At 38.2% G+C, this 27,450-nt stretch overlaps 1 protein-coding gene across 2 annotated transcripts in view; it reads right to left on the reverse strand.

Moving 5' to 3' along the window:
• GUCY1A2 (guanylate cyclase 1 soluble subunit alpha 2) overlaps positions 1 to 27,450 on the reverse strand; it is a 136,142-nt gene that overhangs the window by 98,709 nt on the left and 9,983 nt on the right. For both annotated transcript variants that reach the window (XR_013775450.1, XM_079314962.1), the window contains exons 2-4: positions 23,222 to 23,283; positions 22,615 to 22,736; positions 10,465 to 11,183 (exon numbers count right to left, since the gene is read on the reverse strand). Coding sequence is in view for 1 of the 2 variants with exons in the window: in XM_079314962.1 (XP_079171088.1) it covers positions 10,465 to 11,183; positions 22,615 to 22,736; positions 23,222 to 23,283 (903 nt within the window). In the remaining variant the exon portion in view is untranslated. The remainder of the gene's footprint in view (positions 1 to 10,464; positions 11,184 to 22,614; positions 22,737 to 23,221; positions 23,284 to 27,450) is intronic.

The following is a 27,450-nucleotide window of genomic DNA, read 5'->3' on the forward strand; positions in this document are numbered from 1 at the left end:
TCACAGCTCTTTCTTTTGGGAGAAAGTAGAGTTAGCTGTCTGCTAATACAGAATCTGACTGATCATCTGCAAACAAGACTGGGATGGGCTGAATGGAACAAAAGGATATCTGTAACAATTTCAAAAAGCAACAGCACTTCTGCAGGATTCAGGCATGCAGCAGTGGTCGTCACTCAGCTGAGATACAGAAAAAGCCTGAGGTCTGAAATGAGCTTCCAGCTCAGAAACAGGAGCTCACCCAGATCTACAACACCCTTCCTCGATGGAGCAATGGGCTGACACGTCCTTCCAAGTTCCATCCAGCTTACTATTCCCACAGAGGCACCTTCTTTGAATGAAGATTCAATGCCAAGAGCTTTGCTGATAGGTTGTTTCACAGAGAACATTTTTATCTGTGCCACAAAAAAGCCCAACAGATGAAACCCTTCATAATCTCAAACACCTCTCTCCGTGAGGTGATTCCCTCAGCAAATACATATTAATTCCTTGTATTTATGAATTAATATAAAGCCTGCAATTAAGGTATAATAAGATTCATTATAACAAATATTTCAATTAAAACACCTTAAAACAGTATCTTGGATCTGCCCTGTTTTCCTAGCTATTCCTTGGTAAAATTCTACTTGAGTTCACATATAACTTATATCCTTACTCAGAGCAGCATTTGACAACTTCACTGTAAGATCTCTTAGTAAAGGGAGCGTTGGGTTTAGCCTACAAAAGCCATTTGTAGCTTACAAAAATTCCAGAAATAAACATTTGGGTGGGTGATTAATCAGTTCTTTCACCTCATAATTTCGTAGAGCTGTACTTTGGCATAGGTGCAAAACAACATTAGTCACTTCTGATTATTAATTGGTGATTTTTTGGACATTTCCCATAATTAACGCTGCAATCTCTACTTTTACAGTGGCTATAGAAAGAAGTCTTAAAATGTCAATCAAATTAACACATTCAAAAACATGTATCTTACACAACATTTTAAGTCACAATTTGTTGAATGGTAAATTCTTTTTTTAGACAAAAAGGCTTTTTTTTCTAAAAAAGAAAATAAGAAGATTATTTATGATTGCATGTCTCAAACTGAAAAAAATTCAGCAATACAGTATTGACGACATTACCAACTCCTATTTAGAAACAAAAGTCTAATTCCCAGAACATGCCATATGGAACACTTCTGTTACCAAAAGTTTCATACTTAAGGCATTTGTAGGAGTACTCACCGAATGTATTTTCTGCACTTCATCATCATCATCATCATCATCATCATCATCATCATCATCATCATCCTCATCATCGAAAGTTCTGGGTTGGAAGGGGCCCTAAAGTTTATCTAATTCCACTTAGCCTGCCATGGGCAAGGACACCCTCACTACAGCAGGTTGCTCAGAGCCACAATGAACCCAGTCCTGGACACTTCTAGGGATGCAGCATCCACAGCTTCCCTGGGAAACCTGTGCCCCACCATCCTCACAGGGAGGAACATCTATTCTAAACCTATTCTCTTTCATTTTAGAGCCATTCTCCCTTGTCCTGTCTCTACATGCCCTTATAAAAAGTCCCTCTCCATCTCTTCTGTAAGCCTTTTAGGTACTGGAAGGCTGATACAAAATCTTCCTGGAGCCTGCTCTGCTCCAGGCTGAACATCCCCAGCTCTCCCAATGTTAAATGATTCCTTTTCTTCTCCTTACTCAAAACAAATACATTGAAACTGGGCTGATGATAGCTAGTAAAGCAAATCAAGATGTAACATCTTACCCTGAGCAAAGGTACCAGGTTTTGGTCCCATAGTAGCAGCACAACACATTTAGTTTAGAATTGTAATTTGATTTTAGTTAGGGGTCAGAAGGTCCTGACCACAGCCATTGGTGCTTCTCTTTGGTTTTATACTCTCATTTTTATATTCTTTGTTTTTACACACCTGCATGCCTGAGTATACCAATACTGACAGAACAAATTGGTAACATTCTACTAAAAGAGTATGCAATTTCTGGACAGTGCAAACAGTGGGTGCTAGCATGGTTCTTCAAGTCCTGCTAGTCCAGTGTTGCACCCTGGTGTGTTCAACACATTCAGTGAGCCCCAATGTAATTATATAACACCATGGGAAAAAAACAGAATTGGAGCAGTAAGTCAGTTATTTTTAAACACTGTTTATGTATTTGTTAGTGTTATTCCCACGTCCTTGGAATTCTCTGTGGAGTTCCCCATCACCCAAAATGGTTCCAAAAGCCTTTCAAGACCCTCTGATGCTGCTGAACATAGCTAGGAAACCTCTCAGATGTTTCTGCATTTTTGGCTGACAGAAAATATTCTCTGTTATTTTATGCTCCTATTCCCAGGAACAAATGCCAGAAACTGAATGTTCAAGACACAGAACAGAAGTTATCCAATAACTGAATTTGAAGCCTTCCTGAGCAAAGAGGAAATAGACTGAATCAGCAGTCCTCTGAGATGAGTGAGAAAATTTGATGCCCTTTTAATGATAAGTTCCATGCTTCTTTCACATGAAAATTAAACAACACTGCTTGTCTGCACAGCATTCATATCACTGCTGTAGACAATATTTTTATAGCAATTTTTCCTTTAAATGAAAAAATAAGTACAATTCAGTGAAGCTGAAAAACCAAAGTTCCTTCAATATGAAGTATCTCCTTTAATACCTGCCAAGCACAAGTATTTTTTCCCCTGGGTCTCAGTGGAGCTAGAATTGACACAGCCTCATCTGTTCTTTTCTTGGTAGTTCTCATTCACTGGCAGTAATAGAACTCTGAGAACACAGAAGATCTTCATTACTTTTGTCTGACTTCTACCAGGTGCAACATCCATGGAAGCAGAATGTACTTTCACAGGGTAGTCATCCAAAAGTCTGCATGGCAAAGGACTCTAAGCCACAGCTAGCACAGCCAAAACAATCCCCAGGCTCTGTTAAACCATTCAAACATTCCCTCTGCTGGGTGCCTTTAAAGTAACCAAGCAGAAAATACCAACAATTTTATCAGAAAAATTTAACAAATATTTTAAGTTAAACATTTAAAATATAATTAATTCAGCATTCACTGGGAAGTGTTCTAATACAAGGAATCAACGTGTGCTGTATTGTATGAGATCAGTTTTATTATCATCCCTCTCTAAGCAAGGTTGTCCTGATAAGGAGACAGTTGAAGACTTGACAACTGAAATAATGCCAGACTCCTCCTGGGAGGGTAGGATCAAAATGCAAATGTAAGCCCTTAGCATCAGTGGAAGGAGGGAACATAACTGCATCCCCTCCTCAGCCCATGTCTGACAATCACTGAACCTCCCTGCTCAGAGCCGGAACAGCATCATGTGCCAAGGTGCTATGAGGGTCTGCCCCCACAACTCTGCCCTGTTTGACTTTCCTCCTCCAGCCACTGGGCATGACTTCCCTTCTGTTTTGGGACAGGGGTATCTGCCCTTCAACAGCCATGAACAAGGACTTTGAATACCTCAGTCTGAATATCTTTGCCCATTAAAATACCTGCTTAAGAAATGTATTTATTAATAGACTGTTTGCAAATCTTCCAAACACATCACAGGCCAAATATTTCTATGCTCTAAGCTTTTATTTTACGAATATTAAGAGGCAGTTATCTTTGCAACCTGTCAATGTAAGCCATCTTTTTTAAACACTTCAATCTGTACTGTCTCAAGAAGGATCCTTTTGACCTGCATTTTCATCACAAGACATTTTTAAAGCTACTAATTCAACTTTTGAGGAGGGAAGTACAAGACTGAAGTACTAAGACATGACATGATCAGATCCTACTAACTCCAGTGTTGACAGCAATCCACTAAAGCCACTCCACTGAAATATTCCCACAAAGATGCTGTCAGATGGATACAAAAAATAATAGCCGAAATTGTTTTTATGAAGATCACACAATAATTTCATACCAGCCCCTTCTAAGAAAGGGAAAAAAGGATTAAAGAAAAAGAAAGGTAATGCAAAAATGAAAATGAAATATGTTTTTATTCCTGTTACACTGCATAATGCTGTTCTTCCAGTGAACCCACAGCAGAATGAGAATCATTACAGAAAAAAAGCTGCTGTCCAGTGTGAACAAGATTGATTTCTGTTCTTAGAAAGAAAGAAAAAGAGTAAACCCTAATATATATAAAACTCACAAGGCAGACAGAAACTACATTGATCAAAATGTTGAAAATATTATTCCAATATGTCTTCATCTAGGACCAAATTTTGAAATGTTTACATCTTTCTGAGGTGTTGAAGTACCAAATATTTATTATTTGTTTGAGATCTCCAAAGAGGAAAAGTTTAATTCTTTTTTAATTTTTAATTTTAGTCAGTGGAAAAAAGAGGCAGGGAAAAATGCATTCCTGAAAAATCAAACTGAGTTGTGTCTTAAGTATTCCCATCTTGTAATGTAAAAATTAATGAAATGCATTTTGTTCCAGTTATGACATAGTGTAGTTCATAAATTTTTAAAAGGTTGTAGTTTGAAATCCATTCAAAAGCTTTGCAGCAAATAGACAAGTATGGACATTATCATGTCCAACCAACTTCCTTATCAAAACATGATACAAATCATAAGAGGGAAGAGTTTACCATGGAGTCATATTATTTTAATAGCCACTTCACTTGACAAAACAATTTACAAACAGCTTCTTTGTTTTTCAGCTAATGTAAATGAGAAGAAGTATTTTAACTTTAGATTGCTTCCCTTTTTCAGTTGTATCACTGAAAAAAATTTCAAAATGGCATTTTCATTGGCCTGTCTTGAAGTAGAAACACTAACAATTCTGGGCCTGTTTCACAATAATAAAGTTCTTCAATGCACAACTGTTTGTGAGATTAGAAAGTCATGTCATCTATTGTTTCTCATAACCCACCACAATCTCTAGAAGCAGTCAAGCCAGCCAATCCAATTCATCTTGAAAAACCATCGAAGTCCATACACATTTTGACAAGCAAATGGGTGGGATATTAGCATTAGCAGAAACAGAAGACACAAATTTAATTCAAAAGCTCCATGAGCCTGCAAAGCAACGGGAGCTTAGTGTCAAAACCTGAATGACTGTGAATAAATCAGATCTAGGAAAAAATTAGAATTCCTAGAACATAAGTGACAGATGTCCCTTATGCCGGAATGACTTTCAGGCCATTTCATTTTAATTTTATTAGGAGAGGAGGAAAAACAGTTACAGAGCAAAAGCAAAACACAAGATTGTGTACACTGGGTTTTAAATTAATCTGTTAGTGTCAGGACTGCTTGTTTCATTTAGTTGGTCCAGACGAAAAATACAGAAGAAGGAGATGAAGAATTGACTCTCAGTATAAAAAGGGAGACAGCATTTTCCAGCATTCATTTATTACAGTTTCCAATTATCAATGAGCACACTTGGGAAAACACACTGGGAAAGTGTTTTGCTGAAGCAAGGAGCAAGCAGGCTTCTTTGCCAGCTGTTTTACTCCATCCCCAATGTCCACACCTGGCTGAAAGCTGCCAGAGGGGTCTCACATTCACAGTTTCTTACGTCCACAGGATGCCACGGCAGTTGACAGTATGAACTTCCTCTGGTTCAAAAGGTGATAGAGAAAATTATGGAGGCTTGGTCCTGAGGGGGATATCCTATGCCACGTGCTGGATAGCACTGCAGGAGGATCTGCTTTCATCCCCGGACAGCTAAGAGTGTTTCAGAGAACACTGCAGCCTTAAACTTTGTCTTACCTGTCTCATAAAGGATTGGCTGCTGGTCACTGTGAGAGTCAGCATGCTTGTCTGGATGGACCTTTCATCATTGAATCACTGAACATGCTGAGTTGGAAGGGACCCACAAGGATCATCAAAGTCCTGGCTCTGCACAGGACAGTCCCAAGAATCACACCATATGCCTAAGACTGTATGAGTGCTTCTTAAACTTTGTCAGGTTGGTGCTGTGACCACTTCCCTGGGGAGCTGTTCCAGTGCCCAAACACCCTGCGGGTGAAGAACTTTTTCCTAATATCCAACCCAAACCTCCCCTGACACAGCTTCAAGCCATTCATAAATCTGAACAATATGTGGCATTTGGACTTTCTTCCAATATAAAAATTTCACAGGTCATTTTTGTCAAACCCAGTGCTTCATATTTTTAGACATTTTGTTTTAATTGTAAGATAATTTTTTTCCTTAAAAGTATTTTATGTCTAAAATTACTGGGAAAAAACTGAACTCACATATATATATAAAAGTATTTTTTTTGCCAGAACACATTTTGCTGAACTGTTAACCTGGAAGTTATGATTTTAATAAAATATTCAAAGCAAATACAGTCCATCAGAAAAAATAGTCCAGACATCTCCAGTAATGCAGTTTTAAGTACCAGCTTTATTCTTAGAGAATTTCTAAAGCACTCAGAGGCCTAAATCAAAGCCAGTGAGTATCCTTGCTAAAACTGATTTATTTCAAATGTGGAAAAGGGCTGTTAGTCTGAGCTGAAGAGCAGCAATGCAAGGAAATGCATCTGGCACAGCATACGGCAAGGAGCCTGAAACCCATTTTCAGAAACATGGGCCCACGAACTGGTGGGCACCAAAGTGCTGGCAGGGCTCACCCTGTCCATCTGTGCACCAGGAGGGCTGGGTGTGGACAGAGGTCTCAGGGACAGGGGGTCCCTGCAAGGGCAGCCCCATCTCCTCTCAATCCACCCAGCACCAATGGCTCACGGGGGGCACGTGGGGAGAAGGTGCCAGGGGAGTGAAAGCAGGAGAACCATTCCCTGTGCTCCCATTCAGCTAAAAAGTGGAGCAGCTCCAGCCACCTCACTGTACTGTCAGAGATGAGTATTTATATCATGGCACAGATGGCCTTGCTCATTAGCACTGTCTGAAAATGACTGCATGCAGGATGCACCTGTCAGGAGCTTCCAGCCCTGTCTGGTCTGGAAAGGGTGGAAAAGAAAGGGTGGGGGGACACCAGCCTGCCTTGCATGACACCTCACTGCTGGCTTATCAGCCCCCCCACATGCCAGCACCTTCACCTCAATGGGTGGGCTGGACATGGATTTCAGAACACTCCATCACAGCAGCTCAGACTTAGCCCTCTTAATTTAATTTCTTATCCCATGTGTGACTCCACTAACATCCACTGAACTTCTGTGCAGTACAGTTTTATTAACCATGTGTGAAGATGTAAGATATCAATCCCAAGTGCTCAATTGTCACAATAAATTTATTTTGTATTGTTGCAATAAATAATTGCTCCCATAGAAAGATATAGAATCAGTTTCCATAAAGAGGGTAAACAGCAAACATTGTGACCTTGTTACACTGAGACTTTGTTATCTTGGGACAACATCCAAAATTTGGAAAATCTGACTGGATGCTAGTAAAAGTCTCTGGTTAAACACACACACATAATTTAAAAAAAAATAAATAAATTAGAGTGAAATGTGAAAAGCAACAGAATGTTTGTATAAGAAGTAGAGCAACAGGACCCTTTAACATCTGGGTAATACCATACCATAAGAAAAAAAAAAAAAACAATAATAAGCATTTAGCTGCATAGGAAACATGGTGTTGGAAATCATGCTTAAAGCTAGGTATCCATATTCTTCAGGTGGGGAGTTTTTGGTTGGATTTTTTTTGTTTGTTTTTTTGGTTTTGTTTGGTTTAAAACAATAGGATGCTTTAAATCCTCTGAGCTCCAAGCAACAGCTGGTGACATACCAAATTAACATAACTTTGCTGAGATATTAATGCATGAGGCTGTGCTTCTGCAAAGGTGCACAGACAGCTCTGCAGGAAGTTCTACCTATCACCCAGACCTCACAGGCCTTATATCAGGAATTTGGGATAGTGCTATTTATTCCAGTGATTCAACCACCAGTAAATTGAAACACACAGATGAGCCTTAGAATAAACTGGATGAGCACTAAACGCCTTGAAAAGCAGGCAGGTGGGGTTTTATGATTTTTATTTTCCTTCTAGATGTTTAGTTAGGGAAAGAGCATGATTTGTGACTTACTTTCATGTGAACATAGAGCTGGTGTCAGGACTAAATGAAAATTCTTTTCTTATTCTTTCTCACTGCCACTCTGAAAAAAATATGATTTATGCATTGAAATTAAAATAAACATCTTCTGAAGAGAGGCTGGAATGTCTTGTGTTCATTGCAAAGCCTTCATTTTTATTTTTTTTTTTTAATGCAATAAGACATCTGAACAGCTTCAACACTGCAACAGAGTTGTCTGAGTCACATGCTTACAGTTGCCATTTAAGGTAACCAAGCCTGAAAAGTGTCAGTTACTTCAGAGTCAGATTTATTTATTTATTTTTAAGCTAAATAGCTGTAAACAAGATGCAATTCCACTATGAACTGAATAGAGGTGTGTGGCAGAGAAATAGGGAAATGTCTAAGTCAGTTACTGGCAACTTTTAAGCAGCTTACAGCCACTGATCTACCTGCCTAATACTAACTTCCAAACAAGCCCTGGCAAATTGAAAAGAATTCCAGAATTAGCTAAATGAGTGACATAGCTATGGGAAAACAAGACAGTGTGCAGTTCCCAAGACTCAGTTCACTTTTGTATCCAAAAAGGACTTGAGCATGACATAAACAGTATTGCTATGTCCCTCCTCTCAAAATCTATGCAAGCAAGTCAACCACACCCTATGAATCTGTGCAACTTCTTTTTTTATTTAAAATTTTTAAAAAGGGAATATCTAACAAAATGCATCATATGCTGAGATTTTTTTAACGATTCACAAGCAAAAAAGTTTTGAAAGTCTTATCAAATAAGACAGAAGAAAATACCTCTCCAGATAAACTGATGTTCTCAAATTAATGCCCGTGCCTGCAGCACAACCATTGCCTGCACCTCATCATCATCCTTTTGCTTCTTATTAACTCCTTACTCTTCAAGGTACCATTTTTCCTCATAACTGCTGGCAGGAAAAGGATTTCCTTTGCTGCCATCCCCTTCTACCTGCTTCTCTGGTGTTAGTACTGTCTAACCTAAAATCCTGCCTCCAGCCAGCCCAACTTCTGCCACTTCTAAGAACAAGCCACAAGCATATGAAACCTGTTCAGCTATGAGAATATTTTGTGTGTTTAGCTTAAATAGGGAAAAGGCTTCGAAACCCTCTTTCCCCCACCTAAACCTCCTCAGCAGGTTCATGAAGAGCAGAGACAGGCAAAAGCTGTGACTGTCCTGGGAGAGGGGAAGGTTTCTGAGAGGGATAGGTATGTTCTGCAGGAAGTATCATGAAACTAGACCCTTTCAAAAGAGAAACAAGTGTGTCATGAGACAGCTCAGAGCCAACACCTCCACTCTTCCACACATCATTTCCTTCTAGTAATTAAAGCCTAGGGTGACACTGAGGACAGATTCTGATAAATAAACTCTCTTTTGGTTTTAAGAAGGTTGAGTTACATCAACTAATACAAAATGAAAAGAACTAATTTGTTTCTCTTAGGGGAACATGTCGTATCCAGAGGAGGAGGCACCAGACATGCTTTTTGGTGCCACAGCATAGTGCCAAAGAGAAGCTGGAAATACTGCTGCTGTAAGAAACAACTATATTTTGAATCATCGTAGAACCATTGATTGGTTTGGCTTGGAAGGGACCTTAAAGATCATCCAGTTCCACTTAGGGCAGCAGTATTTCCAAGGCACCCACACAGAGACTTTTAAGCCTTTAAACAAGTTTTAATGATAGCATTAAGTACAAGTACTTTAGTGCACAAAACCTAGAACACCAAAAAGCCTTCCTGTAATTCAAGGACAGACATTGAGACAAATTCCATCCAATCACTGGAGAACTCGACACTAAAGACATTTCTCAGCTTACTCAGCTGAAAGCACTGAATTCAACATAGGGCTCACTGGTTAAGGTAGCTCTCTCCTGAAACACTGAGGAAAGAGGCAGTGTAGAGGACAAGTGCCTATTTGAATGACTGAAACACAATAAAACTGGTGTTAAGTGATAGTACCACTTACAACTGGTTTGCTTGAGTGGAGGGTGAGAGGTAGGAAGAAACCTATAGGAAAGCAGCATTCAAAAAGAGGGAAATAAGATATAATAAGGTGGTAATGAGAAACATGCAGTGAGAATCTTTCAGAACAAATACTTAAAGCTAGTCTCTAGCAAATGGCTTAGAAACTATTCTTATCATAATACAGATAAAGTGAAATTTAGGATTAGATACAGGTATATTGTAAATTTCCTCACCCTTTTTATTCAAGCTGTACTATTCAACCACATGGGGCAGAATTTTCTGAATGGAAATGTCACGATTTGCTACAACTCCACAGGCAAATCTTACACATAATCCAGGAAAATATTCACTTGGCTGAGGAACATCCCTTAGCCCCTGTTTACAAGGCATGAATGAGCTTTCCAGAGTACACAGGACTTGAGCTGCTTTTCTTCTGAGCAAAAAATCCTCTCCCACGGCACACACATAAGCACATCTGCTTCCAAATTAATATTCTTACCTTATCTTTACTTTCAGAGTCAGAATCCTCAAGTTTGGTCCGAATGACAAAGGGTGTAGATAACCTCAGGAGAACTCGTTCAAATGTGGCACTGATTTTAGGAGAGACTATGTCAAAGCAGTCTTGGAATTTCAGGGTTTTATGAGTGTCACATCTGAGCTGCTTCCTAAGACCTTCTCCAAGCTGGAGAACCAGCATGTTTGGATCAAACATCAGGTGAAAGGGGAAAGCTCTGCAGAAGGTGCTGATACTAATCCTCAGGTCTAAGGGGGACTGGGAAGTTCCTGGTGGAAGTGCTTTTGTAGTATTTGCATTTTCATGTTCTTTGATAAGGAAAGTCAAACAACTGCAGTTACTTGGGTTTGTCCCCTCTGAACACAACTTATCATTTGTGACCTGTTCTACTTCTACTTCCAAGCGGTAAATCTTCTTTGCTGCTGCTTTTATCATTCCTGTCATTGCAAATCCCACAATCTGATGTGGGTGAAAATAATGAAGCATGAGATTGCCATCAGGGAGTTCTTTGCATAGGAAAGAAGGAGATTCCAGGGTGGCCTGTCTTCCAAATGAAGTTCTAATATGCTCCAGCAAAGCATCAAAGCCATTGAAGAAATCTTGAAGGGTCCCACCTACAGCTCGAAGAACTCTTTCATTCTCGTCAAAGCAGATATTGAAGAATTCCTCCCCAAATTTTTCTTGCATTTCCTCAAACTTCAGACCTATAGGACAATGAGACACTGATATCAACAACATAGCATTGTTACTGTGTCACATTTTCCCTTTTCCCTCTGTTTGCCCAGTATTTTTTCCAAAACAATGAGGGAAGCTTTTCACTAGATATGTATCCATAGGTTTCTGTAGTGGTTGGGAATAACCCTAGAAGCCATTTTTTAAAGCCCTCACTCTTTCAGCTTGCTGTCCCAGCCAGTTATTAGTGGGCCTGTTTCCTTTTTCCCACTGACAGCCAGCTTCCATTACAGTTTCCCAGACCTTTGCATGTCACATCCAGGCCACGGTGTGAATGCACCCAGGCATGGCTGCATCCCTTCCACTGCTGACCTGGCTACCAATGAGGCTTCCAACCTTCCAGCCCCTCTGTTCCCTCCCTCCATAAAGTATCCAGCTCTCCCCAGCTGCCTAAAGAATAAGATACTGGGACTCAAAGTCAGTTGTTTGGCTTTCCATCCGCAATGTAAAACCCTGCAGTCAGATCACACTTTTAAAAGGGGGATTGTGAGTTTTGCAGGGCATTTTTAGCCAAAATATTTTTCTCATTATAGGCACTGGGCACTGCCACAACATACAAAGAAATAATTACTTCTTTTATGTTGTCTGCAAAGGAGAACAAAGCCTTTTCATTTTAAGCTCCTACCTACACTCACCCATCTTTAAAAAAACCTTGCCTATTAAGAGCAGTCTACACAGCTAGTAGATGGGGCAGCTCTGTGATATCTCACAATGTCACTGCAAGTTTCTATCACATAAATTCAAAAGGGTTTGATTTACAGAGCTGATAAGGCTGGCATTGTTGAAGGGATGAAAAAATAACAGTAATGGAAATTTTGTATTAAATCCCATTCCAGTTTGTTACTTGCGGTTTTTAGGATAACTATAAAAATATTTTTGACATGGTTACTAAGCATTTTCCTCTGTCTTATTTCAAGGAAGATACACTCTATTATGTTTCAACTCTACTATCATATAATCCCTATATCATAGTAGTTATAAAATTAATCAGATGTTTTAAGATGTAACAGAATAAAAAGAAGTACATATCAGCTCTACGGGAATTACAAATATCCAGAGTTCAAAAGAAGTTAATATAGGAATTAACAACATTGAAATCATATAGAATCATATGTCAGTCAACTAGTCAAACACCTTAAAATTTATCTCGAATTTGAACAGAAATGAAGGTCAGTTATTTCTTTCCTGAGGACACAACAGGCCCTTTATTTTAATGTATATTCAGCATGTTTTGTAACATTGATAATATCCCAGCAGATCGCTGAATCTCTCATTGTTTAGACTACTTCTAGGCTTTCAATTTGGGAAGAAGGTATAACTGGAGATGAAATCATGTTATTTGCAGACAATAACCTTTAATAATTTCAAGGCAGTGTCTAAACTGTCTATGTGCACAGGTATAGTTAACACAATCAATATTCACAAGGGATTTCAGTGTTCCCCAGCTTTAAAGTCTGCAATGGCATATGATTAATAGCAAATTAAAATGCATAAAATTGCATATATATATATATATATATATATATATATATATATATATAACAACATAAGAACATGACAAAGCATATTTTATAAAAAAAGTAATAGCAATAACTTGGGAAAGTTCATTCAAATGGCATTACTCATAAAGAAATTTGGTCCCTAAACTAGGTTATTACAAAAATATTCCCAGGATCTTTTATGACCACAGATGGTCAGCTCTTCAGCTAAGCCAAAAGAAAGTACCTCTGGTACACAATGCCCCCTAATATCCTGACTCAGAAGACTGTGTGCCAATTCCTGACTCATTGCCATTACGTCTCATAACATGCTATTGCAATGTCTTACCAAAAAATACTCATTGTAACTCAAAAAGATATAAATGTCATAACTGGATACAACATAATGTCATAACTGGATATAAATTGCAAATAGCTAAGAAATCATCATATTCATATGTATACACAAATAGATATTCATATTTTTAAATCTCATTGTTCTGTATAGTGAAGTGTGAGCAACTATAAGTCTATGTGTAAAAGAGAGTAGTCTAGCAGGGGCACCCAAGGCTGTAACATTGCAGAGGGGAAGAGGACAGCAACAGAAACCCCTGGGTTATTCATAAAATGGCCAAATACATCCCATGAGGCCACCCAGAAGTCAGCACAGGTGAACTGTCCTTGAAGTATATTATACAAATACAGTGAACTGCTGTCCTGGCACCACTGACTGCAAATGAGGTTTGCAGAAATGATCACTCCTGGACTCTGTTGCCTGAGGTTTTGCTGATTGTCAGATTGGTCTTGCTGTCCACCCTGGAGAACTGGCCATTCAGGCTGGATGCAACATACTGACCCCAAGCAACATGAATTATGCCATGAAATTCAGGTACATGGCCTGGCTCAAGGATGCACCACTACTTTTAAAAACATCTGAGCTTTGAATTGAGTTACACCCAGCACTAGCAGAAAATCAGATCAGCTCTAATAGAAAATGACCAAAATCAACCAAAGTGCTGGTGTGTGTTAGTCATGAATCTTCTCTGCAAGAACAGACACTATGATATACTAAGAAAATTAAACTAAGTCAAACAACCTTCAAATCTAAAAATCATAATGTTCCTATCAAGGAAGTTTCTTCCTTAGCCTTACCAACAAAACATTATTTGCTTTTAAATTTTAATTGAAACAAAAGGAAAATATAATAATAATAATAGTAAATAGTAATAATGATGATAAAAGAAAAAAATAAAAACCTACAAAGTAAGACAAGTGATGTCCAATGCAACTGTTCACCACCAATGCCAATCCCTGTCCTCATCCAGGCCACTCCCCCAGTTTATATACTGGACATGACATTCTAATGGTGTGGAATGTCCCTTTGCCCAGTTTGGGTCTCAGCTGTGCTCCCTCCCAGCTTTCTTGTGCCCCTCCTCATTGGCAGAGCATGAGACACAAAAAAAGTCCTTGACTTAGGATAAACTCTACTTAGCAACCACCAAAACATCAGTAAGTTATCAACATTATTCTCATACTGAATCCAAAACACAGCAATGTACCAACTACTGAGGAGAAATTCCTTCTATCCCAGATAAATCCAGGACGATAGCAGACTAGGAGACAGTTTTATTACAAACAGAAAAACCTTCATGCTAAAAAAAAAAGAATTCCAGAAGTCATTGCCTCTATAGTGCATATTTTTTTACATTTGGAGACTTCCACGGGCTATTTGTTATCTTTAAATATTATATTCAGTATGATTTCCAATATCAACATATATGGTAGTTCCTGGTTTTTTCTTTCATGCCGAGAAAAGACAAACAAAATCAAAATAATCTTCTTATAACCTTCAGATTATGCATCTACATAAAAACTCCAATCTTTTTAAACTCATCTCACATTCAATCATTGAAATTGTCCAATTGCTTTTCTGTTGGATTTTGCAATGGAATAATTCAAATTGAATATGACATTGAAAATCTGAATCAACTTCTGTTCATTAAAACTGACAATTTGCTATTCCATTCTGCAGAGCCAGCATTTCCATTCTTTCTTTTTCACTTTCACCTCTAAGCAAAATTTTCATACAGCTTCCCAAGGATTTGATATTTGTATGAGGGCCCAGCACTTCCAAATGTGGAGGTCACTGTACTCCCTTATCACCTCCTGTGTGACCCCAACACAGCTTCCTAATGAGCACTGGCTTGCAATTAATAGAGAGGAAAAGGTCTTCCTTGGTTTCACCAAGACACTCCACTAAATGGTAGCAATGCAAAATAAATCAAAAATCATTCCATCACTCTCTGCTGCTCCCCAACTGAAGTAACTAGTTATTTTGAGCTTCTGTTCTTTACAAACCTTCTACTAATACAGCAAATTAAGTTCTGTCAATTAGTATCAATTTGTTTTCCTCCTGGAGAGGGATCTACTGTGTTCCTACTACTTAATCTATGTCAGGAGGACAAATCACATCTTAACTTTAATGGTTTTGTCTTAGTAGTTTCTTTTTGTTGCTTTTCCTTACAATGTCCCTTTTATTCTAGTCCATATTGGAGAGAAACTATATAAGCATATTGGAAATTGAGGCAAATCAACCACAGAATGAAAATATCACTATACACCTCCACTAAAAAGTACTTTTGGATCTGTGAAAAATTATTATTCTTTGAAAATATGTCTCAAAGACATTAAGAGCAGGGATCCTATATTTGCTAGCCAGATCCAAAATTACCAAAGTCTTTAAGCACAGGTTCAAAGTACAAATTAAGTATTTCACTGAACTGGAGCAGAAAGAGATGACTTCATCCTGTAATAACATGCTAGCAAAAGGTCTTCACTTTCTTTTCAGCAGTTAATGTAAACTGAAAACACACTGCAAAATGTCAAGGGATTAATACAATATTTTTAAGTATTTTGTACATTATGAAGAGGAGAAATTAGGTAAGAATCTGTTCCCATAAAGAAAATTGCAAATCATAGGCCCTTGAGAAACCAGAAGATTAATCAGAAGATTAAAAAAAAACTGATGTGATAAAAAAATATGTGATATGATAAAAAAATCAATGTAATCCATTAACTGGAACAGCATGCAGAAGCAGTTACAAGCCATCCAGTTTTTCCTAAAACTAAATAATGAAGACAATGGCTGCAGAGTGGCCAGCATCTGACTCATTTGGCATTGAAAAATACCTTTTTTTTTTCTGAGATACCATTCAGAATCTGTAAATATCAAACCTCAAGGGGCTGGAACAATTAAATATGCAATTCCAGGCCTCATACTGTGAATAGCAGCAGAATTTCCCACCTTCAGTTATAGCAAGTATCTCTTAAATGTTTTTGGATTATCAAATTTTTGGCATCAGTAACATCTTTTCCTTAAACAGACCTGTGGACAAAAAGACAGGTGGCAGTTTAGAATTCCAAAGAATGATTTCAGACAGTAGGGAAAGCAAAGTTTCATCTCTGAATAAAAAAGGTTTTCTTGTGTACGGATTAATGCTGAAGGTACATTAGATGAATCATTTGGCTTGTGAGTATCTAATTACTGTATAAATTACTTTGATTTTACTTCATTATGACTGTGAATTTGTATCATCCTGGGAATCCAGACAACATTTTTCTATTACTTTTTTTGGTGGTTTTTATATAAATGCAGTAACATCATTTTATGCCTTTACATATGGTTGTGACACAGCTGAAAAATCTATACAACACTTCTCTTACAGTGGCATGCAGGGCCTGCATATCTTTCAAGATTTCACAGAATCTAAATGAGAACTACTGTTCAAAAGAATTCCTGACACTTGTTCACCCATTATATTTCTTTTATCCGCTTTTAATGAGGTGGTTTCTTTCCTTGTCCTCTGACCAGTGATAGAAATATCATGGTAATTACTGCCTCTTGGTGAAGAGCTGATCACCAGTTCTCAACATAAATATAAAAGATTCTGCTCAAAACTGTTGGCACAGGAAGCTCACATGAGATATTAAGAGCAGGCAGCAGAAGGGGGTTTTGCCCCCATATAGTGCTCTCAGCAGCAGCCAATTCTGCAAGCAAAGCCAAGCTCTGTGAAGAAGGACTATCATGATTTTATGGCCCCCACCACAACCTGGGAAGCTCACTTCCTGTATTTGTGCAGGGCTTATTAAGTGAAAACAGCAATCATTAGATTGGTAGTTCCTAAAAATTAGGCTGATCAGGTTTGTTTCAGGCTAATTCTATAGATAAAATAGTAGTAAGGATTTTTTTCATTTCCTTTTTTTCAGTAAAATAAATATATACATCTTTGAATTAACATAGGGAGCAGAACTGCACTTCCTGGAACAAATAAAATTGCAATGAAATCTAAAAACTCTTCCCATGAAATACAAAATCATCTTCCTAACTCCTCACATATATAAAGGGCTCAACTCATCTGACTAAATATAGAAATCTAACGCTCCTGGAGTCTTCACAAGGCATCCAAGACATCTACAAAAGAACCAACAGATATTTACTGCATCTGCCAAGATGAGGGACCTAAGGGAGACCTACACATTTTTGAAGGTTTGACAGAGGCCACAAGATACCTCACAGCACCTCAGATAATGACAAACACCTACATTTAGTCAATGAATCATGGCCAGAATATGTTCTTTATAAATAGACTTCTACAAGATGCTGTTGTACATCATCATTTCAAACTGCTCATTATCTCCTGGTAGTTCATCTGCTTTCTAACAATAAATAGCTCTGATTTGAGAAGAGTGGGATGTCTAAGGCCATTTGGTACAAACATTTGTCCTTTTCTAATTGAGATGTACTGATCTCAGTTTTGAAATCACATGAATTACGTGCTTTTTGTTTTGTTTAGATTACTTTTGTGTTGCCAGTGCACTGTAACATCTGCTAAATAACAGGAGTCCTGTGTGTATAGCTTAGACCCCCCAGGATAAAGTATTATTAGAATCCATTAGTATTGCCAATCCTCTGGGTCTTGTAACATTTCCTTTTACGCCATTGGTAAACCAACAACTTTAATTATAAATCAGGCCGTGTATCCTAAATTAGTTGCATCTGAAGACTATCTGCAGTTCTTAGTGCAAAGGGAAGAGTGATAGAAATTTATGATGCTTTCAATATCTAAGCATTTACAGTTCTCACATACCTCCCAAGCAATCAGTGTACCAAACCTTTGTCCATCTTTTCCAAATGCTACACCTGGTCTACTTTTCATGGTAGGCTAAGATCTGTCCTGGCACATTCTTTTCAATTATTTCCTCTTCAAATGTAGTATTTCTCAGCAGTTATTTAATAGTTGCCAGAATGATCCTAAATTTATTCCTCATCAACACCAGAGTATCATAGGAGCATAAAATATTCTGAGTTCTAAAGGACTTACAAGGATCATCAAAATCTAACTCCTGGCCCTGCACAGGACATTCCCAGGAATCACACCATGTACCTGAGAACACTGCCCAGGCATTTCTTCCAAACTGTCAGGTTTGGTGCTCTGATCACTTCCCAAGTGCTCCACAGTGAAGTAATAAAAATTCAATAGCCTTCACCTCAGTGAAGCTCTCAGTCCCTCTGGGTGAAGAACCTTTTCCTAACACCCAGCCTAAACCTGCCCTGACACAGCTTCATGCCATTGCCTCGTATAAGAGCTAAGATTCTCTTAGTTTCATAAAGGAAACACAGATCTTTAACTTTGACAAATGTACAGAGAACAAATGACTTTTATAGAATTACGCCCTTTGTACTAAATGAAGGATCAGCCCTGCAAGATATATTTAGGCATGAAGTGATTTGCCCTATATAGAGCAGCCTGCAGCACATGTTCTCTTTGTTAGTGACAAGCAAATGTCACCTAGAGCAAGAATTCTCTAAAACCTTACACTAACAATGGATTCCACCCCTTCCTCGGTGTCTTGGGGAGGCTGAATCCAGAAACATGATTTATCTCCCTGACAGGACAGGGCTCTGGGCCAGGATTCCATACAGCTTATCACCAGGGCATTAGGGAATCCCTAGGGAACTGCACCATATCATCCTCCAAACAGAAGATGCCCAGATAGACAGGCAGACAAGCAAATTCCTCACACCAGTCTCTGAAGCAAAATCAAAAGAAAGAGCATGATTATCCCATAAGTTACAAATGCCTAACAGAAAAAATTCTTGCAATACACTTGAGTCCACATGCAGAGCTGACTTAGCCATTGATACGTGCTGTACATTTGAGACAAAAATAATACTGTTGTATAAATTATTTGTTTGAATAAAAAAAAAAAACTGAGGTGAATTTTTTTTTCTGTACATTAAGAAATGGAAAATCAGATAGGTAAAATCACTTCTCCAGGCCTTTCTGCTGAAACCATGATTTGATACAAGTGCATTTGTAACTTCGGACTGTGTGACCAAGTGTTATTTATACAGTGCATCTAACAGTGCTGCAGTACATGCAATTTAGATATTGCAGTCTAAAATACACACATGGGCTTTCAAAGACAACACTTCTTCCATGTTGTTAGAGACTGGGTAGGAAGAGCTACTGCTGCTTTGCAGATTTTGCACAGCAGCTCTTTTTATATGACTTTATGGATTTAGGTTACTTTTCCTTAGTTTCACTGTCAAAGTGAGGACAGTTCCTCAGCAAGATGCAAAGAGGCTCCAGAGGAAATCCCAATGCCATTAAAAAGACAGGTAACTCTTTCTTTTTTTTTACCTGTGAAGGACTGAATAGTGAAAAATAGTTCACATTCACATCAATTGTTTGCAGTGTCTGAAAAGAGTGTTTGGAGGAGGTGAGGTGAAGGTTGTATAATTTTTATCTGATTTGTGCATTTGGGATGTGAGAAATTTCACATGATATACTGGAAGTACTGAGTGAGGTTCAAAAAGGAAAATTGGGCATTTCTCTACTGCTTTGTAAAGTTCAGTAGCACAGACCTTCTTTGAATATCTGCCAAAAAAATAAACAAGTGATAGGTCATGAAGGCTTTATGTTCCGGAATAAATTCCTTACAAGAACAGTTACAAAACAAGAAAAAAGTTTTCATCCATAATTTTCCTATTGCCAAAGTTTTAATCTGCAGCTACATTAAGGTTTTCTGCCTTATTCTGGCAGCAGTTGAGTAAAAATGTACACTCTAATCTTACCTGAAATCAAATTATTTTAAATCATGAGGACAAAAGCAGTCCCAAACAAGATTTTCTGTCATTGCTCAAAATGCTGAATGTACAAAGGGTATGAAAATGTCTTTACTTCAAGAAGGTTGAAATCTGAATAGCACTGACATATGGTTTAAAGGATTAAAAAAATCCTGTTATCTCCATTATACAGATAGGAAATTGAGGCACAGAAAGAATGAAAACTTGCCCAAAGTCAAATAAGAAATCTCTTCAGATACAACTTTTCTCTCTAACATACCTCAGTATAAGTTTATAGTCACCTAAGAAAAAAAATGTGGTAGTGATCCACACAATATATTTCATCATGGACATCTTTCTCTTATCATTATTTCTAAAATAAATTCAAACCAACACTGTCAATCTCCTCTGAACACAGTTTAGTGGTGGACTTGGCAGTGCTGCATTAAAAATTGGACTTGATGATCTTAAAGATCTTTTTCTATATGCTTATGAAGGACAATGTGAAAGCATGCATGCACCAATTAATGAAAGCAGAGTCCATCATGAAGCTGTCTGGACTATTTTTGAAAGGATCAAGAGATAAATTAAACACTCCAGCCTCAGAAGCTGTCATTGCAAAGGCAAACTGTGTGATTGATCTGGCACCACACAGTTTACAGCATGTGAACATGATGGACATGGGGTCCTTTAATTACAGTGGTTTAAAGCAGGGAAACTTCTGTTGATGTCCAGACTTGAAGCAGAGCAACTCAGCAAGGAGACAAGGAGAATCAGGTCCTTGTGCTGCAGGAAGATGGTGACACACTTTAGTGCTGACTTGGCAAGAGGGAAATTGCAGTATTCATACATGATAAATCACAGGAATCGAGCTGAGTGAACAGCTTGTAGTCAGCACTTCCCTGTGAGCAGTGTAAGCACCAGGACCACAGTGTGAAGCATCTGCTCACAATCTTCCAAGTTTACCAATGATCTCAGGATTTGCACTCTTCTGCCAAACAACTATTTTAGAGGTGGTTAGAAGACTGGAAGAGGTGAGTCGTGTTGGCAGTATCTAAGGTCAGAGAGCAGGAAGATGCTTCCAAGCATCTTTAAGGAAGCACCTTCTTCCATCCCTAGACAGCAAGTGCCTCTTACTGCTCATGTAAATAAACTAAGAGCCAGATTTAGTTCAACAGTTCCTTTAACCTTCATCACAGTCAGATTCATGCTTGTCTCCTGCCTCAGCAGTGCCAGTTGTTCTAGGTACACGCCCCCGTGGTTACACCTCTCTTTTATAGAGGCAGCTCTTACCAGTCTTTATTCAACAAGAAAAACAACTGCATATATGAGAATTAATTACACAGCCTCCATTAATTATTTACCTGTTGTGATAGGAGCTAAAACTAAAATAAAGAAGGTGGGTTTGCTGCTCATTCCCTTATGTTCTTCCAGATAAGGAGGACTGTGTTTAAATTATCTCAGTGTTTTGCTCATCCTGAAGGGGTTTTTTTTGCTAAGAACTCATTGTTTAAAAGGCAAATGTGTCCAAGAAAAAGTCTCTGCAACCTTATTTTCAACAAAGCCCACTTTAATAGTTCCCCAAGATAGCAATGCTTAGATGTAATCCCTATACTTTGGTCCCAGAAGTCCAATCTGCTCCTAATAAATATGCATTGTGAGAATCCCACTGAAGAAACAGGTTGCATATTACTCAGCCATGCTGAGGTACTAGAACTAATATATTGCTTTAAAAACACAATGAAGGTGAAAAATTATTCAGAACTGTTTCTTTTAACACATACTTTGTGAAACAAATACTGAATGTCTAGTCTGGCTTTTTATAATATTAATATGCACCTGATAGCATGACAAGTCTCTGCTTTGCATGAGTCTTGACTTATCACTCATAGCATTTGTTTTAGAGAGCTAGCATGAAAATATTTTAATTTTTTTTAAAAAAGATAACTAACACTAGACACACTTAGAATTTAATTTGTTCTAAATTCTCTCCATGACCACACACACAAAATACAAAATGCCACCTCTTTCTAGCTGCAGTTAAAGGCACACAGGACATCCCTGACAGCATCTAGCATTTTACAGAATAAGGCACTAGATAGCAAAAAACAAAAAAAATAAAAGCATTTTGAATGTCAGTGAAACACAGTCATCTCTAAACTAGATCATGTTTGCTGTTTCACAGAGCACACCAAGTCTCTTTAACAGTTTGCAGTAGAAAAGACAGATATACAATGCATATCCTCTAAAAATATTTTAAGTCAGCAGGATACAATGGTAGAGACCAGAACATGATCACCTCACCATATTCCCCTGACATGGAAAGCTAAAACTTATCTTCAACTATTGTACACAGTCAGACTTCAGTGTTGTGCTTCTTGCTGAAGACAATCTAAGTTTCCAGAATGTTTCAGTCACACCCTGCTGTTGTTTCCCAATCCACCAGGCCCACAGATGATAAAAGTGCCTGTTGTTCTGCAGAACCCCTATTACAGATAATTCCAAGGGCTGCACAGAAGCAAGTCCACTTGCCAAAAGCCTTTGAAACTTCACAAATCTCTGGGTACTGCACAACACACATTCACTGCCTTCACTGACAATCAAGTCTGGATTGTCTTAAAGGCTCAAAACGTGTGTTGAAAAGGAGACAAATGTAGTAACAGTGCACTGGTACCTTGCTGCCTACATCCTAAATTTCTGTGGTTAGAGCAAAAATTTCTGGTTTCATTGTTGGCATTTCGATGATCAGTAAACTTCCAACTAAGGGAAACAAATTCCCTTGAAAAAAACACATACCAAGTACATTAGCCGTACACTGGAGAATTCCTGAGACATCCTCAGTTTCTTCATTGCCAGAGCAGTCTGTATAGGAGCATCTGTTTGATATATTGTGAAAATTCTTCTCTGCATCTCTGTAACTGCAAGGGAAAAAAAAAGTTGTAACAACTCCTTATAAAAATGCAAAGTCAACAAACGTCTTTCAGAAGTGGTGGCAAAGGACTAAGACCTTTCAATGATAGGAAATTTCAGGATTCAGCTGGACAGAGTGCAGAGCCATGTTGCCTAGACCATGCTTCTGTCAAGAAAGGTTGGACTAGATGAGCTTTGAGGTCCCTTTCCAACCTGATCTTCTATGATTGAAAAAGATTCACTCTTCTCTTTTTGTAAGAAACACTACAGTTCATTGAGCAGTCATCATCTGATGGGATTGTACAGAAGCAGGAATAAACAGCAGTTTACCATTTACATCCAGATTATGTATTGCTATTCCAAATCATCTCTAAGAATTTGAGAGAAAACAATTAAAAAATAAATTTAAAAGCTTATCATGTCAGGCTGTGAATTGGAAAGCACAGAGCAAAACATTACCATGCACCTTTTACTACCTCACATTAACACTTACCCAATAACTTGATGCTCAAAATGCTGCAGGGTCTTTTGAAGAGTCTGCCGAATGGTCTGAGGCTATGGAAGAATAATTTTAAAAACTGTGAGATTAGGGAATTGTAGCACAGTTCAATTAACAGATCTTTTAGCACCTTATTTTCCTCCAGTTTTACTCCTCTTTATCTTCTACCTGCCATATGCCCATCGCAACAACAGATATAAAATATTATTATTCATTCCTTGTATCTTCCTTCACCATTTAAACAGGAAGGATTTTACAATGTGACATAATTAATACTGCTTATAAGGCTAGTTGCACATAAAAAAGGAGCCACTTCACTCTCAGAAACAGCTCTCAAAAACTGTCACCCACCATCTCACTAATTTAAAATAATTAATTTGAAATAGTCTGCAAGAAAATGCCATTATTTTGTGATTAAAGTATCACCAGGAAAAGGCATTGAGTTTTTAAACTTTATATGCTCCCTAGAGCATTTTCTAATAAAGAATACTATAAAGATGCAATTTATTTTTGCTTATTTTCCTGACAAGCTATAACTCTTCAGTCATCTTTCAGATTACCAGTAAAGTCAAGTTCATCAAAAGAAAACTATGACATGCTTCAAGCATTTCTATGCTATTTCACTTTAATAGGTGTTCACCAAACTACATATGTGCATAATTGTCTTTATTTGCATTATTACCACTACTGCAGTGTTCACCAAAATACTTATTATATAAATGTTTATTTTCTTATTATTACTACTGCTGAGGCTATTATTATTTTAAATTAATTCATGAGAGACCTTTGGGCAAATAAAGAACATGTGATATCCATGTAATTTTCTCTTTTGAATTTTCCAAGTCACTTATGGCAAAATGCTATTCCTCCAGAATTACTAGTTTGTATCAAATCTGAGGTTCCTCACCTGTCTATTTTGACCTGGTGCCAGAAGTCAGACAGAGATACACAAATGAGATTTATAAGCTTTTCTTCTGTATCAAAAGCACACATGGACATTTTGATCAGACTCACAACAACACACACTGAAATTTTAGAGATGTTTGGTCTTTCCATGCCTTTTAAAATAGACATCTCATTGGTTTAGAAGGCAGTAGTTAAAATGCCCCTTAATTAGAGGAATTTCATTCTAAAACCACAATCACCTTTGAAAGTCTCAAATTTTGCTTTGACCTACAGATTCAGCAGTTTAAGAGCTGAGCCTCAAACTCTTGCTCATAGATTTGCAGGAGTCATCTGTCCTGATGACAGCAGGAATAGAAAACTGTATACCAGGCTACACTAGGTTTGTATGACTGCAAAAAATTATTTTCTAATACCTAAGTATAAGAAAGTGTCTGCACTTTTGAATTAAAAAAATAAACTAATTAAATTAGATGCTAAAAAAACTAAAATTTAAATGCATGCACTCAACAACAGCATAAGAGGGCTTATAGGAAAGATGGAGACTAACATTTTAGGCAGGTCTGCTGCAGCTGGACAAAGGCAATGGCTTAAAACTAGAAGAGGATAGAATTAGACTAGACATAAGAAAGAATATTTCTATAGCACTGATGGTAAAACACTGGAACAGGCTGTCCAGAGAAGTGCTGGGTGACCCATTCCTGGAAACATTCAAGGTCAAGTTGGATGGGGCTCTGGGCAACCTGATGTAACTGAAGATGCCCCTGCTCATTCCAGAGAGGCTGCACTACCTTTAAAGATCCCTTCCAACCCAAACTATTCTGTGATCATATGAACAAAAATTCAGCTCAACATTGAAAGCTCAAACCTTGAAAGAGGTTTTCCTTGTTAACTCTGTATCAGATAATCACTTTACTCTCTGCAGGAGCTAAGTTACCTGTGCCAAAAGGCTTTAAAAGTTGCATGTTTTCTTGTAAAACTCAATGGAAGCACCATGTGAGTGAAAAAGATCACGTATTTTAAAAATCCCCTTCTCAGTGGTACAGCAGGTGTTAAAGTCCTTAGGCCTAATGGGCTACAAATATATTTCATGGCATGTTCTCACAGAGATTCAGAAGATTTCCTGTGCCCAGCAGGCAGAAAAATCCACTCTTTGCATATAGAAAAAATGTATGTCCTCACACCAGCAACAAAGCAGAATAGCTTTAAGCAAAGAAGTGAGAGCTGCCATTTCCCATCTCCATACAGCATTCCCCTCAGCCTCACTCCCTACAAAAAGAACATCAGCACTCCACTGGTAACTCCTCTGACATGAAACAGGGAATAACAGAAATGTTTGATTGCTAAATTCATTCTCCATTCTGGTTGTCCCAAAGTGCTTTTACAGCAAGGACATGGAATGCAGCAATGCTTGGTAACACAGCAGAGAGGAAGAAAAACAGCTTTTTGTCTTCTCAAGAAGTTTTTCAGCTTAGAACACTTGAGAAATCATCCACAGATTGTCTTTGTCCTTCTCATGCCTGCACTCCAGGGAAAAATCATTTTGATACCTCAGGATTTGACAATACAAGCAATCTCCTAGAGTCCTGAACTTATTTCATTGGTAAACATCCCTTCTCCTGCAGTGCTGAATGGAAAAACTAAAAAATATTCCCATGTTAACTTTCTGTCCTAAAAGCTAAATCAGTTGCCTAGCTGTTGTCAGGCAATTCTAAACAACCCCATGAACTCACACCCCTTTTCATTGGCAACTCCTATCAAATCTTAGAAATTAAGTACAGACAAAAATAGGATTTACTATTAAAACAGGTCATAAACAGAGCTCGATATAATGTGCTCAGATCCAGAATGAAAACTGATCCAAGGAGTCATGAAGTCTTTCTTCATCTCTAACAAGAATTATTCTGGCATGTTGCTGTGCATCCTTGAAGAGTCACTATGCTCACCTCCTCAGTTTGCTGTATTTCATCACTGCTGAATGTCATTTTGCTACAAATGTAATCCTGTAACCAGGGCCATGTCTAAACAAAAGAGTGAGAAGAGATATGACACCTGTTTACAGCTGCCTACAAGGGCACTTTGATGTATTACTTCATCCACTACTGATAATGCATTGCCCATGAGACAGAGAATGAGCAGGAAAACATTTCCACCTCTTTTCTGTATCCAGTAACAAGACTGGATGGAGGCAAAATACCTTAACCTTCACCTATCAGCATAGCACACACAACCTCTCCCAGAAGCAGAGTTCTACCACTCAAGGAGGTAAAAGACAGCCTTTAACTATACACCTCCTCCACTGTAATGCCATTTAGGTGCTCAGTACCACTTATTTACTGAAGAGATTTTACAGATTCATGTCTACTTAAAATTCAATGATTTAATGTAAATGTAAGCCAGTGACTATTACCTAAACAATTAGATGTCAACATTTCCTTTTAATTATGATGATTGACTAATATTTGTATGCATCACAAGAGAAATAGTCATGTCAATTCATGTGCCTAAGGACAAATCTAAGTAAAACAAATTATTGTTATTCCTAACTGTAAATTCATCCAAAGTTTGCCATACCAGACCACATCTAAGCTCCATATGGAATGATGATATATAAGGTGTAAGGGAACACTGGAGATACTCAGACTGATCTCTTGCATGGTAGAGAACAAGAAACTTCCCTAAAATAACTCTGAATTCAGACATCAGCCATGGCTAACCCTAATGTGTCAGAATTTGTAAAAAATACTGAATCAATGAGTCATGTAGGTTTGAAAGAACCTCTGGGGCAAGTCTCTAGACCAACATCCTACTCAAAGTAGTTCGAGTTAGAACTAGTTGCTCAGGTCATTCTTCAGACGAGTTGAGTGTCTCCAAGGATGACAATTCCACAAGCTCTCTGGAAAACCTCTGCCAGCAACTGAACACCCTCATGACATCTCATTTCTTTCCATAATTCTAATTTTAAACTCCCATCTTTCAGCTTTTTTGCCTCTCATGCTTCTTCCATTCTGCACCCCATGGATGCCTGGCTCCATCTTCCCTACATACCCTGCTCAGTTTAGCTGTAGACTGCATTCTTCTGCTCACCTTTTTCTTCAGAGAATGAACCCCCTTCCCCAATAAGCATGATTTGAAGACCCCAGCTGGGCAGCCCCACCCTTCCCCCTGCCCTCAGAGCTGTGCAGTCACTCCTGGCACACCCCAGGCCTCCCCTGGCTCCATCACTGGTGCCCACATGGACGAGCAGCAGTGGAGACAAACAGGAGACAAACAAGCTTTGGCAGCCTCTTTGCAACGCTGATATGGGAGCTCTTGGCAAG

This window comes from Erithacus rubecula (genome assembly GCF_903797595.1).
Source record: "Erithacus rubecula genome assembly, chromosome: 1".
NCBI lineage: Eukaryota > Metazoa > Chordata > Aves > Passeriformes > Muscicapidae > Erithacus > Erithacus rubecula.